Raw genomic sequence first — 14,332 nt, 5'->3', positions numbered from 1 at the left:
AATACAGCCTTAGAGATTTGTTCAACATAGTTGATTTATTGGGGCAGACCCTTGGATCATGTTTTTGCCAATGAACAAATATGTTTTTTTAGTCTACAAAAATCAATGCAATTACAACCATTGACTTTTTTTTATCACAAGAAAAAACTGTACATTTGTCTGATTCCAGTTATCCACCGGTGCCAACCTAAAAAGCTCATGTAGATTTAACAATAAAAGGTTTTCTTTTGCTTAGATGCCCATAAATACAATCCGTTGTCGCAAAAACCTTTACCCTTACATAAGCCACTAAAAATCCTGAATGGATGTGTGTCTGAAACATATCAGCTTGCAATCTATATACAAAATTTAATTATCACAAACCATAGTGAAAAAGTATAAACGAGAACAACATCCGAAATATTATCATGAAACATTTGAGATTTTTTTCCTTGCTTTTCTTATCTGGCAAAACAACAACAAAAATATTAAAGCGTACGAAAAAATCATGTAAATAAATAAATCATATAATAATAATGACCATACCTATAATAATAATAATATTTTCTCCTGATTTATACCCGACATAAGCATTTTTATCAGGGTAAAAATCATGATATTTTTTTTTAACAATAATGACTAGATATTTTGGCCATTTAAAATGTCGACCAAAATCTTAATTTTTGTTCAAGAAATTTGCAAAATATTTTGTTCCTTTTTTTTTATAACCTGAAGACCTGCACAGGTCATACTGACTCGGCCTGCCGTCATGCTGGTGGCCTAAAACTCTAAGGCCAGGATCCCCGGCCCTAAGGCCTAAGCTTTCATGACATTTATCAGTTTGATCACAACAAGCCCTTGTACCCACTATTAAATCTGTATTACTCAAGGGTGCTTGCAATTTCCAAATAAGTTGGTTGTGGAAACTTCTTGATTATCTAGAACGGACTTGGACTGATCACCCCCACCAACTTTTATTGACATTAAGGGCATTTTTGAAAAACTCGGAGGATGAACTTCCCTCCCTTTTCCAGTGAGGCCTTTGAACTTCCCTCCCTTTTCCACCTGCTCCCTCTCCCCTTGACGAGGTCAAAACGTTCTGAGTTCGCTATTCCTATATATATATATATATCAGCAAATTGAAGAACTCCGCATACCAAGCCAGGTGGGTTGGCTTGAGACTTACAAATTGAAGGGCTTTGCATTCCTTACTGTAAGGTTGAAGCCAACTGAAAACTATCCCTGGTAGATAGGGGAGGATTTCCTGTGAAGTTCTACACCACAAACACTGAAACAAGTCTACAGTCACCTACTCACCTCTCAGCCTATCAGTGGATACCCAAACCTTCATAAATATTCAAGCATTCAAAAATTATATTTTTTCATCAAAAATACATGATCCAATGGTTATTCCTAGCAAATTTACCATGCCAAGTACATCCACGTGGTTGATTTGTAAAAAAAGTTCTGAAAATGCTCATATTTCTCGTTCTTATATTTCAGTTCTCGTATTCTAGTGACCATATAGAACTCATATATATAATTTGTATAGAACTCACCTTTTGACCTAATTAGAGAAGTCAATTTGAAGTGCATTGCAACTTTGTCAAAATACAAAACTTTTTTTACAAAAATCGTTGCAAGGAGAGAGAAAAAATGTCGAGGGTTCTAGAGAAAAAAGAGTTAGGGTTCTTTCAAAAAAAAAAAAAAAAAAGAAATAAAATGCACAAAAATAACTTTATATATGATTTAATAAGCATGCAAATTTATGGTAATTCACATGCCTGTATTTTATTTGCGATGGTTTGTTTCAAAGTACAAACTTCACATAAATTCACATGTTACATGTGCAGATCACCGCATATTTGTGAATCTCTTTGATAATCAATTATTGAAAGAAGGTTCACATGAGATCTCACGAGTGATATATTATATATAAGAATTTAGTACTGTATTTGCCAACTTGCACAAGTTTTAGTTACATGAGGTTTACAAATTTGATTATGTGAAGTTCGTGAGGTAAAAAAGAAATTGTTTGAATCAACATTTTAGTGAGAGTTTGTGATACCGGGAGACCGTATTGATATACCGTGTGAAGCCCAAGAGGTTGAGCTCATGTGAAGGGTAAAAAGATTATAAAAAGGTCCGGCATTTGCAAATTCAGATATGAGGTGAATTTATAAAAAATTATAATGCATTTCATAAAACATGTCAATTTTGCCATACAATACATTCATTTTATTTGAATCAATGTCAGCTGTGACATCATTAAACATGGCTCCACATTATATATATATATATATATATATATATATATATATATATATATATATATATATATATATATATATATATATATATATATACAAAGACCTGGTCATGCTGGCTCGGTCAGGATCCCCGGCCCTAAGGCCTATGCTTTCATGACATTTTTTAGTTAGCCCTTGTACCCACTGATAAAGTTGTATTACGCAAGGGTACTAGCAATTTCCAAATAAGTTGGTGGAGGAAGCTTCTCGATTATCTAGAATTTTTTTGACATTAAGGGCGTTTTTTGAAAAACACGGAGGGTGGGGGAAACGTTCAACAACTGGAGTTGGCTATTCCTATAAATTGAAGAGCTCCGCATACCAGGCCAGGTGGGTCGGCTTCAGACTTACAAATTGAAGGGCTTTGCATCCCTTGCTGTAAGGTTGAAGGCAACTGAAAACTATTGCCGTAAGGTTGAAGCCAACTGAAAACTATCCCTGGTAGTGGTAGTTAAGGGAGGATTTCCGGTGAAGTTCTACACCACAAACACTGAAACAAGTCTACAGCCACCTACTCACCTCTCAGCCTATCAGTGGATACCCAAACCAGAACAGTGGTTTCTTCTTGTTAACCAAAAAAAAGGGGGAAAAGAATTAGAAGAGTACATCCTTGAGTTTGAGGAAGAAACGATGACTTCTCTTCTCAGTTTGGTCTTTGTTTTTCACGCCATAGCTATCCTTGCTACACATCCTCTTCTGGTTGCCTCGCAGGAAGTTGGTAATTGAGACATCCTCCTCTTCTTCCTTTTTTTTTTATTCTTTTAGTGTGTTGAAATGGTGGTGGTTCTCTGTTTGCTTTTCTTTTTTGTGTTTTCAAAGATTTGCGTATCTTGAAAATATATCTATTTGTGACAATTGGATGCACATGCAGAGGTTGAAAAAGAGTTTGATTATGTGAAAGGGAGTGAGAAAGGTCCTGAACATTGGGGAAAGATTCATAAGGAATGGGGTAATTGCAGCGTCGGAGGCATGCAATCTCCCATTGATCTGTTGCATGAGAGAGTAGAGGTGTTGCCCCACTTGGGCAGATTAAAGAGGTCTTACAAGCCTGCAAAAGCCTTGATAAAAAACAGAGGCCATGACATCATGGTAAGATTTGAACCCTTCCTATTTTTTTTTTTTGAAGGTAATACGTTGTCATGGTGATCATTATCTGCATAGAGTTAACTATTTTTTGTGGTGTGGGATCAGCTAAAGTGGGAGAGTGGAGCAGGAGCCATTTACATCAACGGCACGGAATTCCTTCTGAAGCAATTGCATTGGCATTCTCCATCAGAGCACACAATCAATGGCATGAGATACAATATGGAGCTCCACATGGTTCACGAGAGCCGTGACAAGCAGATTGCGGTGGTGGGAATCCTCTACAAGATTGGCCGCCCCGATACTTTCCTTTCCGAGGTCGGTGTCCTCTCTCTGTTTCTCTCTCGTACCAGCAACGATATAAATCCCATCAAGACTGAGAAGTTAACCGTGATCAACAAAGAGGAGTACTGGGATGCCTTGAAAATAAGAACAGGATCCACCCATCCCTGTCTTCGTACCCTAATGTCATGCCCTTTATGAGATTTTATTGTTGCAGGTTGTCTACATCAAATCATCGTCATCATCATCATCAATCCTTATCCCAACCACATGGGGTTGGTCGTTTTCATCAAACCCAACTAGGGATGGCAGTGGACCGGGGGAAAGCGGGCCCCGCCCGGCCTCGCCCCGTTTGGACTGGGGATGAAGGGTATGAAACGGGGGATGGAGGCGGGGACGAAAGTTAAAATCCATTCCCGTCCGGGGGTGGAGGCGGGGATGAACGTGCACTCCCCTCCCCCCGCCACGATCCCCGCCTCATCCCTGCCCCGACCACTTTTCCCCGCAATATCCCCGCCCCTCCTCATCCCCATTTGAACCGGGGATGGAAGACATGAAACGGGGATGAAGGCGGAGGTGGAGGATAAAATCCATCCCCGCCTGGGATGGAGGCGGGGGTGGAGGTGGAGACCTTGTCCCCCGCCCCACCCCACTGCCATCCCTGAACCCAACCCCTCTGTTTAATGAATATCAGCATACTAATTACCGGAATCCTATTTGTATGCAGGATATTTTTAGGCAATTCAAAACTCAATGACTTTAAAAACACCACAATTTTGTAGTTAAAAAATAATTGTTTTTGTGAAAAAACATGATTCAAGGGTCAAATCCTATTAAATTCATCTATGGTGTCAAATTCAACGACAACAAATTGCCCTAAAGAGATCCCAAAGGGGGTCTGACATTAGGGAAGGAAGAGAGGATGAATATCTCGATTAGAAAAAAGTTCTCTCTCTCTCTCTCATTTATGCTGCATGTCTTGTTTAGATCATTTAAAAAGAGGTAGGCGAGAGAGTGTAAAAGAAAGCCATTCGTGGGCTGACTAATATCCCTGCTTTTACAGTTGATGTATGAGATAAACAAGGTTATTGATAAGAAGGAAGCAGAAATGGATGCGGGTATTTTAGATCCAAGGAGAGTGAAGATAGGAAGCAGGAAATACTTCAGATACATGGGGTCTCTGACGACTCCTCCATGCACTGAGGGCGTTACTTGGACCATTGTTAAGAAGGTCGGTCTTGGATTAATCGTTTATGTTGGGTTTTCATGTTTTTCATTGAAACTATAAAACGCCAAGATGGCCTTTCGTGTTCGGATTTCCATTCTGATATTTTTGGGCTCAAAGGTATTAACCATCAGAAATTTACTCATGTCAGGTGAGAACAGTTTCAAAGCAGCAGGTGAAATTGCTAAGAGATGCTGTCCATGATGTAAGTTTGTCCCCACCTCCCTCTTCTTTATGACGCACATGGTGGCATCAAGGGCCCACGGTTCCTTGGTACCCAAGGGAGAAAGGATCAAGTGCAATGTGATTGCAGACATTTAATGTTCTGCTGCATCTGATCACCCGCCATCTGCCTGATCACCTTTGTGCTGAGTAAGAAGGATCTAGGAGGCATGCTAACGTGCAGTTCTTTTAGCCTAACAAAAAATAAAAAGATGATCAATCATCTTCAAAACACAATATGAAGAAGGTGTGGTAATTGAAGTTGTTGCTATATGTTTTGACAGGGTTACGAGGCAAACGCTAGGCCAATACAAGCCACCAATGGGAGGGCCACATACTTCTACACTCCAAGAGTCCTTACAGAAGTTCCACGTGCTTAACTTACGATTTTTTTTTTACGGGGAGTTCATGCTCTCTTTTTCTCTATATATCATATTAAATAATGTTCCTCTCAATAGTATAAAATATTGTTCATTATTTCGAAAGGTGTGGACATTTAACCGATGCCGTGTACGCTGCTCGGATGGTATACGTTCATTTGTATTATTCTCAATATCTTTTTCCTAGATTTTCTTGGCTTTCATGTTCTCTTATCAATAAACTTGACGACCAAAGTGTTGCCTCTTCCTGTAATCTATAAGAAACTTGCGTATCATCAAGATGTGTGTGTGTGAGAGAGCTCCTTGTAATTGTTGCCCAATGAACTCATCCTCCACGCAGGACAATCAATATGCTAGGCGACTGAGAATTTATGTCACAAAGACACAGACAGGACTCTAACCCAAGGCTCTTTTTGGGAGGACACGGGAGGATTTGGGATGTAATAGGAGACTGAGACTGTTATATGATGTGACACTCAACATAAGGATTTGGCTGTCGTTTGGGTGGACTTGGTGGGAGGCTAGATTTTAGGCTCTCCAAAATACACATTTGAACTCTTAAAAAGAGGAGGTATTTGAGATTACTGGAGGTATTTGAGATTCACCAGTATTCCCTTGAGTACCCTAAAAATCAGATAGTAAGTGCCTGAAATATAGGAGTTCCTGAATTTGGTCATATTTTATCGTAACAACCCTTGTGTCACCGGCTAATTTTCCAAGGCCAAAATTTTCGCCTTTCAAGCCAAGGAAGGCCCGTGCGGCACTAGGCCTCACGGCCTAGTCAGCCTCATAGCACGTGTTTCTCACACGTAAACTTCTTACCGAGCGGAATGTCAACTTAGCAAACCCTTCTTTTCAAGAAATCCTTCCGAACATGGTCCATCGTGCATCTGATCGCCACTTACGTGCATAGCCGTCCGATACCGGCTAGCACCTTCAACCACCGAGCTAAATGTGCCTTACAACTCCCACAAGCAAGCGCACGTTGACAAAGGCTAAAACGTGCCTTCGCAGCACTATCGACTTAACCAACATCTAACACGGGTCAGGGGGAGCATAACACATCCCAAAGCCTTTACTGATGCATGTTATGCCTCCAACCATCATTGCAAGCCACCTTTCCTCAAGCCCAGCCATCCGAGCCAACAACGCACGAAAGTCTTAGCCTCGCGTGCCATGGAGCAGATAGCAGCCCCATGGGCACGCCCCAACATAACCTCACCACCGAAGGGACCAGGTCTTTCGACCCCCAATCCGAAGACCAGTTGATGATTCCATGCCATAGCGATAAGCACCACCCAAACTCATTCGCTGGCGCTGTGCACTCACTTGCACAACCCCGTGCCACCATGCACGGTTGGGACTGCACCGCCGCACCAAGAGTCGCCTACCCGCGCACCCAAGGCCTTTGCCTACGTCCCATGGGGGATTTGCACTACACACGGACACCCCCATGCACTCCTAGTGCTGCCCGTGCGATATAGGGGGTGCCTATGCCAAGCTGCTGCAACATGTGCCAGACAGCTCAAACAGGAGGTCCCCTATATAGGTGTTTTAGGAGCCAGGCCCCTGCCAGCAAGAGGAACCCGAATAACACTTCACACGCCACATGCATTACGTACGACAATGGTCTGTACAACACACGACACCACTGTTATGCATGTGCACCAAACTCTGCACACATGGGCAAGGCCTGTTTGCCACGGGGTTGGCCCGACTGCCTCATGCACGCTGCAACCAACCAATCCATCACTCTTGGGGCACTTCCACCGCACTTCACACACATCCATGCATCTGTTGCCGCATCTGCATTGCACCACACTTGTGCACATGCCACACTCCTTGCACAACCCTGTGCCCTCCAGCACAGGACACTATCTGTGGCATGCACACACCTCTTATGAATGTGCACTGCACCCTGCCAGTGCACATGTCACACACTCCTTCCACTGTCTAGTGCCAAGCTCAGGCACATGACGCAATCAGTGACATGCACACACCTTTTCAGCACCTGTGTTGCACCAACCCGTGCACATGCCACACCCCTTTTGCACAGCCCAGTGCCAAGCTCAGACACACGACACTATCAGTGACATGCATACGTCTCTTCAACCCCATGCACCGCACCAAGTCCCATACCTATGGCACATTGCAAGGCTCTCCGAGATTTTATGTGCAACATTCTCCCCCACTCAAGCCATCATCGTCCTCGACGATCTCTTCGCTTAACACCTAAGGAGTTCCCTTCGACAACGCAATCCATCCGGATGATGTGCGTCTTCCCATTCAGTTCCTTTCCCTTTTTAGAATCACAGGACCCCAGCGTAGTCCTCATTTTCAAACGGGTTTTCCATGCCCGCACGACATCTTGTCGTTTGAGCTCGCTTCACACGTGCGCCCTCATTGCACACCACCAATTTCACACTCGGGCGCCCCCATTCGCCCCAACTTCACCACTCGACCATGCGGTTCATACACAGACCGCCAAAACAAGATGAAGCCCATTCTGGAGGTTCCACTCACTTGGCTCCCCCATAAGCTCTCATTGCCCACTCATTGGCTCGGTCACTTTAGGTTGCGCCACTTTGGCCATACTCGGTCTGCACACCACCTGTCATCCTGACTGTGGTCCGTGGAGAGTATGTCGGCACACACGAGCGACAACCGAGGCACTCCCTCTCGTGTTGCCCTCACCCAACTCACTTGACTCCCCTGTAAGCCCTCATTGCCCACTTGTTGGCTCGGTCACTTCAGGTTGCATCACTTCGGCCATACTCGGTCTGCACACCAACTGTCATCCTGACTGTGGTCCGTGGAGAGTATGCCAACACACACGAGCGACAACCGAGACACTCCCTCTCGCGTTGCCCTCAACACAGAGCGACAACCGAGGCAATCCTTCCCGCGCTGCCCTCAACACAGAGCGATACTCGAGCTTCTCCTCGCACTGCCCTCACCAAACAAGGCACCCTCGAACCCAAAGGTGTGCCTACACTCTGGCTTCAACCCGCAATTGTCGCAACTTTCGAACACACTGAGTCCCATACCTTAGCGTGCCTCTAGCAACTCCAACAACGGTCCACCGCAATCCACTGCGACCTTCCGTCGCGCATAAGCCCTCATTCATAAGGCACATTCTTGGTGGTTGGTGAGCTCGCAATAAGCAAACACTGCCCTTTCAGTGTCGCCTTGACCCAAAGGATTCATTCTTTTTAAACACACATTTTGTATGCCACTGTGTCTCGCAAAGCTTTCGAGGCATGAAGGAAAGCAACGATCTTTCTCATCCACACAATCTGCACATTTTTGTTCTGAGCTGACTATATAGTTGGCCTTCCACATAGCCAATCCCACTCCAACAAACCAGCCTTCATGTTAACTCCACCATGAAGCATCACACTCCGACTTCGGTGCTCCAAAAATGCTTTGGCAACATAAAGAGAAACCTGGCCAAAAGCTCTCCAACACATTCACCACTTAGGCACTCGTATGCTTCTGCTTTGATACCAGTTGTCACGGGCTAATTTTCCAAGGCCAAATTTTTCGCCTTTCAAGCCAAGGAAGGCCCGTGCGGCACTAGGCCTCACGGCCTAGTCAGCCTCACAGCACGTGTTTCCCACACGTAAACTTCTTACCCAGCGAAATGTCAACTTAGCAAACCCTTCTTTTCAAGAAATCCTTCGGAACATGGTCCATCGTGCATCTGATCGCCACTTACGTGCATAGCCGTCCCATACCGGCTAGCACCTTCAACCACCGAGCCAAACGTGCCTTACAACTCCCACAAGCAAGCGCACGTTGACAAGGGCTAAAACGTGCCTTCGCAGCACTACCGACTTAACCAACATCCAACATGGGTCATGGGGAGCATAACACATCCCAAAGCCTTTACCGATGCATGTTATGCCTCCAGCCATCATTGCAAGCCACCTTTCCTCAAGCCCAGCCATCCGAGCCAACAACGCACGGAAGCCTTAGCCTCGCGTGCCATGGAGCAGATAGCAGCCCCATGGGCACGCCCCCAACATAACCTCACCACCGACGGGACCAGGTCTTTCGACCCCCAATCCGAAGACCAGTTGATGATTCCATGCCATAGCGATAAGCACCACCCAAACTCATTCGTTGGCGCTGTGCACTCACTTGCACAACCCCGTGCCACCATGCACGGTTGGGACCGCACCGCCACACCAAGAGTCGCCTACCCGCGCACCCAAGGCCTTTGCCTACGTCCCATGGGGGATTTGCACTACACACGGACACCCCCATGCACTCCCACTGCTGCCCGTGCGATATAGAGGGTGCCTATGCCAAGCTGATGCAACATGTGCCAGACAGCTCAAACAGGAGGTCCCCTATATAGGTGTTTTAGGAGCCAGGCCCCTGCCAACAAGAGGAACCCGAATAACACTTGAGGAACCATAAATTTCTCAACTTCAGAATTCTTCAAATCCGCCTTCACCCACGCGTTCCCCATAATCCATTTACACGGTGAATCTTCGATCTTGGCCCCAAACAACTTCAAATGCTCGTTGGATTATCGCCTCAAAGATTGTGCACGCAATTATGCCCACACTGCGCACATTGCTGCACATTCCAAGCCCTAACCAAGCTCACCGCAACTACGTGCCCACCGCATGCTGTGCTTCGCACGCCACATGCATCACGCACGACAATGGTCTGTGCAACACATGACACCACTGTTATGCATGTGCACCAAACTCTGCACACATGGGCAAGGCTTGTTTGCCACAGGGTTGGCCCGACTGCCTCATGCACGCTGCAACCAACCAATCCATCACTCTTGGGGCACTTCCACCGCACTTCACACACATCCATGCATTTGTTGCCGCATCTGCACTGCACCACACTTGTGCACATGCCACACTCCTTGCACAGCTTTGTTCCCCACTCCAGCACAGGACACTATCTGTGGCATGCACGCACCTCTTATGAATATGCATTGCACCCTGCCAGTGCACATGTCACACACTCCTTCCACTATCCAGTGCCAAGCTCAGGCACATGACGCAATCAGTGACATGCACACACCTTTTCAGCATCTGCGTTGCACCAACTCGTGCACATGCCACACCCCTTTTGCACAGCCCAGTGCCAAGCTCAGGCACACGACACTATTAGTGGCATGCATACGTCTCTTCAACCCCATGCACCGCACCAAGTCCCATACCTATGGCACGTTGCAAGGCTCTCCGAGATTTCATGTGCAACACCTTGAATATTCTGATTATATATTGTCTAGCAAACACTTTATCAAGGCATGCTTATGAGGCACAAAGAACTATTAACCTGAGAGAAAGTTGCACTGAACACAAAGATGATTTCAGGTATGGCGCTCAGTTCCTTAGGATAAGTACCTTCAAGTTGTTTATCATCCACCTCTGAAATGCATAACGCAACCTACAGGCACTGCTTTACCCCTTTCCCAAGATCTGCCTCAAAAGAAGTTCTGCATTTTACATTGATTATGGCCCTTCAGTACAACTACCCAAGGAGCAACATGGCCACTTTACATCACTAATATTTTTTTGTGTGTAGAAACTTCCAAAACCCTCTCATTTTCATTTTGGCAAAAATATAGTAAGAATTACTCTTTCACGTAAATAACAAGAGAGAAATTATACGGCACCAACAAATGAGTAATTACTATGGAAATGCTACATGCAATATAGCAAATAATGTCCCTATATAAATATTATATATATAAAGAGAATTCCAATAACATTGCCAAAACAGAAGATCCCTGGACCAACTAGAGTTGGACTCAGGACCATATGAAAAAACAAAGCATAAAAAAAATAAAAACAGGAGTTAAGCTTAAACAATCGCAGCCAGCAAACCCTACAACCCCCCACTCCTCCACCAAATGTGAATGACAACAAGAACATCATAGTTGATCTGGTGCACCAGCATCGTCAAGACTACACGCCCACCCCTATAAATCACATTGTTTCGTGTAGTTCAAATCACCCACCACAAGGTAAACAACTATGTTCTTCTCCGAATGAGATCTCTGAAAGGAGTCATTTTTTACTTGCACCTCAGGTATCGTCCACGTAGCCTGAAGCATTTCTTGCGTGATGGGGCAGTACCAAAAGAGCAATGGCAGAGCCAGGGGTGGGCGGTCGCCCACCCTAGAATTTGAAACTGAGTCGACTCGTGACTCGGGAAACCGAGTTGACTCGGGACTCGTGAAACTGAGTTGACTCGAGACCCAGGCTCTCAATGAGTCTAGAGCCTGTCGAGAGGGGCAAGGGGTAAAACTCTCGCCACTTTTCCTCTCTCCTATGTGCTCTGCTCCTCTGTTCCGGCGTTCTCCATCTGTCACTAACAACCCCATTCGCCGGTTCTCCTCCCCTGTGCTCTGCAGCCACCAGCGATTGTGCCGTCGGCCTCCCTTCGATGAACCCGCGGTGCCCCCCTCCGAGCTTCTCCCTCTCTGCTGCAAGCTCCGACGACACGAGGCACCAGTGTTGCAGTCAGACCTTCCTCCTCCTTCGCCATATACCTTTCGCTAGCGACCATCACTAGCCGTCAGCCGTCGGTCGTCGCACTATCGCAGGTAACCTCCCTAGTCCCTACCCCCTCTCTCTTGCTTTTCTAGTCGATCAGCAAACATGATAACCTTGCTTATGAAAACACGATAACCCTGTTTGCGGTTTCTGAGAAACTGAAGCCTTTGGTTTCTCAGAAACCACAAAGCATCAGACGACCCATGTCACCGACCAAAAGACCTGCCAGCGATGACTGCCAACACAACACCCAACAGACTTCGACGACATCTGATCCTCTGTACTTTCCGGCGATGGTAGCTGGATGGCCGGCCAGAGCTTAAAAGTTAAAACCCCCTTGACCTTACAGAGAAGCCGTTAAATCTCAGGTGAAAACAGTGACGCCCGACGATAGAAACCATTGTTGGCTCCCCGACGACGATCCATGGCCAGAACCCCTTTGAAAAAAACTCATTCAACGATGGTTTCTGGATTCCGGCCAACTCGGTGGTCCGATGATGGCTGTGATGTCGATGATGAAACAGGGATGTCAGCGGCGCCAGAGAGGTTGTTGGTGATCGAAGCCCCTCAATTCCTTGATGAGCATAAGCAGGTAATCAGAAAACCGACAGTTGATCATGGCTATCAATCCCTAACTGAGGTAGCTGACCCTCACCGGTGGAAGCAAAAAGGGGAAAAACCCTGTTGATCTAAAACAGTGTCGTCGCCCTCTCAGCAAAAAACACATTTTTTTTTATTTGTCGACAGGGATGTTGGCGACCAGACAACACTGTCACCGACAACAGTGTCGGTAGCAAGAAAGGGTCTGGCCACCATATGGACGGGATCCTCTAGTATCTCTGTAGAGGGGATCAGATAGAAGACTAACCACTCCCCCCGCAGGCTCCGCCCCCTGACCCCTTGTGTCCCGGGGGGGGGGGGGGGGGCGAGCCCCCCCTTCCCTCTGAACAACATGTGTGACATCTTTAGATAGGGGTTGCTTATATTTTAAGGTATGACACTGTAAAGGAGCATAATTGAGACACTTTGCACTATGAACAACAATAATTTGAGAATAACAAAAATTTTTCCTTTGGGTCATTCCTCTTCTTTTTTCTCTTTTTTGAGATGAATTCATTTGTTTTGTTGACATCTTCTTGTGCCAATGTATATTCTCAAGCAGTTTAGTGACAGTAGCCTCAAGGAGTTATTTTTGTTAATTTATATTTCTGTTTCATTGTTATGATGCACCACATCATTTGCAAGCTTCAATGACTTCTTTATAACGTTATTTTTAGGGCCATTTAGCTTTGTTACTTCACATTCTTTTTTCATTAACAAATTTGATACATCAAAGTTCAAACTATAATTTTTGGAGTTTTTACCTTCTGATCTTTCATTATAATATTTTTAGAAAACATTAGAAAGCAGTTCCCTCACATATTTTGCTAAGAAGCCAGCAATCATCTTTCTCTTATTTTCACCACGTATACTTATGTTTGATTGCCCATAATTATAGATTAATGAACCTAGAAATGAATCAATTGAATCAAATATTTTATTAGATCTTCATTTATCCATTAAGTTTTTTGTCTTTGTTTTCCCTTCCATGGAAGCACAATCACATTCCACCCTATCAATAGGTGAACAAGATGTTTGTTATTGTGGGTGTTGGAAGCGTCTTATTAGAAGAAGGTTTTTCCCTTTTACTTTCACCAACTTGTGTTTCCGGTAGGGGGCTTCACCCCCCTTGCCTCTGCGAGCCCTTCCCAACAGGGGGCTTTGCCCCCTGTCCCTCGATTATCGGTTGGGGCTTTGCTTCCACTGCCTCCTTTGATTGCCAACAAGGGGCTTCACCCCCTGCCGTGTTCTTGTTCTTGTTGTCATTTCATTTTGCTCGATCTTTTTTTGAAATGAGATTTGGCTTATATAACATTGTCATATTTTTTTTCGTTGCATAAGAATGAATAAGTTTATAATGAAAAGGTCAATCTTTGATAAATCTTCTATAACTCAAGAAGGAGAACCAAGTCAGAAAATATGCAAAACAGAAAATGATGAATCAGAGTTATCTGCAGACCCTGCACTTCGTCTTTCTATTTCTAGTTATCATCCTAATATCCAAGATAATGTTCGTAGAGCATATATGATCTGAGGTCCTTGTCAACCTCGAGATTGTATGTTTCAACTAAACCACAAAAAACAAAGGTTCATTCCAGCTTGGTATGATGAGTATAAGGATTGGTTGGAGTATAGTACAAGTAAGCATAAAGCATATTGTTTGCAGTGTTATCTTTTCAGGCCAAAAAGCACAAAGAAGATTAGTGTAGAAACATTCGT

General features: G+C 44.8%; 1 protein-coding gene and 1 long non-coding RNA gene across 3 annotated transcripts; both read left to right on the top strand.

Moving 5' to 3' along the window:
* Window positions 1–2,584: 2,584 nt before the first annotated feature.
* LOC149846922 (alpha carbonic anhydrase 7-like) lies at window positions 2,585–5,733 on the top strand. 2 transcript variants are annotated; one of them, XM_089996661.1, is made up of 6 exons: window positions 2,586–3,006; window positions 3,160–3,377; window positions 3,480–3,689; window positions 4,717–4,884; window positions 5,030–5,083; window positions 5,385–5,733. In XM_089996661.1, the coding sequence occupies exons 1-6, from the start codon at window positions 2,919–2,921 to the stop codon at window positions 5,478–5,480; spliced, it is 834 nt and encodes a 277-aa protein (XP_089852787.1). In that variant the 5' UTR covers window positions 2,586–2,918; the 3' UTR covers window positions 5,481–5,733. The 2 variants fall into 2 exon arrangements, with proteins under 2 accessions (XP_089852788.1, XP_089852787.1); XM_089996662.1 differs by lacking the exon at window positions 5,030–5,083 and having other exon boundaries at window positions 2,585–3,006.
* Window positions 3,696–4,524, top strand: LOC149846923 (uncharacterized). The gene is made up of 2 exons (XR_016430328.1): window positions 3,696–3,870; window positions 4,381–4,524. It is a non-coding gene; the product is annotated as an uncharacterized LOC149846923 (long non-coding RNA).
* Window positions 5,734–14,332: the final 8,599 nt, after the last annotated feature.

Source organism: Nuphar pumila, chromosome 2 (assembly GCF_984573655.1).
Source record: "Nuphar pumila chromosome 2, dmNupPumi1.hap1.1, whole genome shotgun sequence".
NCBI lineage: Eukaryota > Viridiplantae > Streptophyta > Magnoliopsida > Nymphaeales > Nymphaeaceae > Nuphar > Nuphar pumila.
Note: the sequence above shows the minus strand (reverse complement) of the source record. Positions and strands in the feature narration are given on the sequence as shown.

Coding starts and splice junctions, on each gene's coding strand:
- LOC149846922 (XM_089996661.1), top strand. CDS start 2,919: ATGACTTCTCTTCTCAGTTTGGTCTTTGTTTTTCACGCCATAGCTATC. Junction 3,378..3,479: donor ACAGAGGCCATGACATCATG/GTAAGATTTGAA, acceptor GTGTGGGATCAG/CTAAAGTGGGAGAGTGGAGC. Junction 5,084..5,384: donor TAAGAGATGCTGTCCATGAT/GTAAGTTTGTCC, acceptor ATGTTTTGACAG/GGTTACGAGGCAAACGCTAG.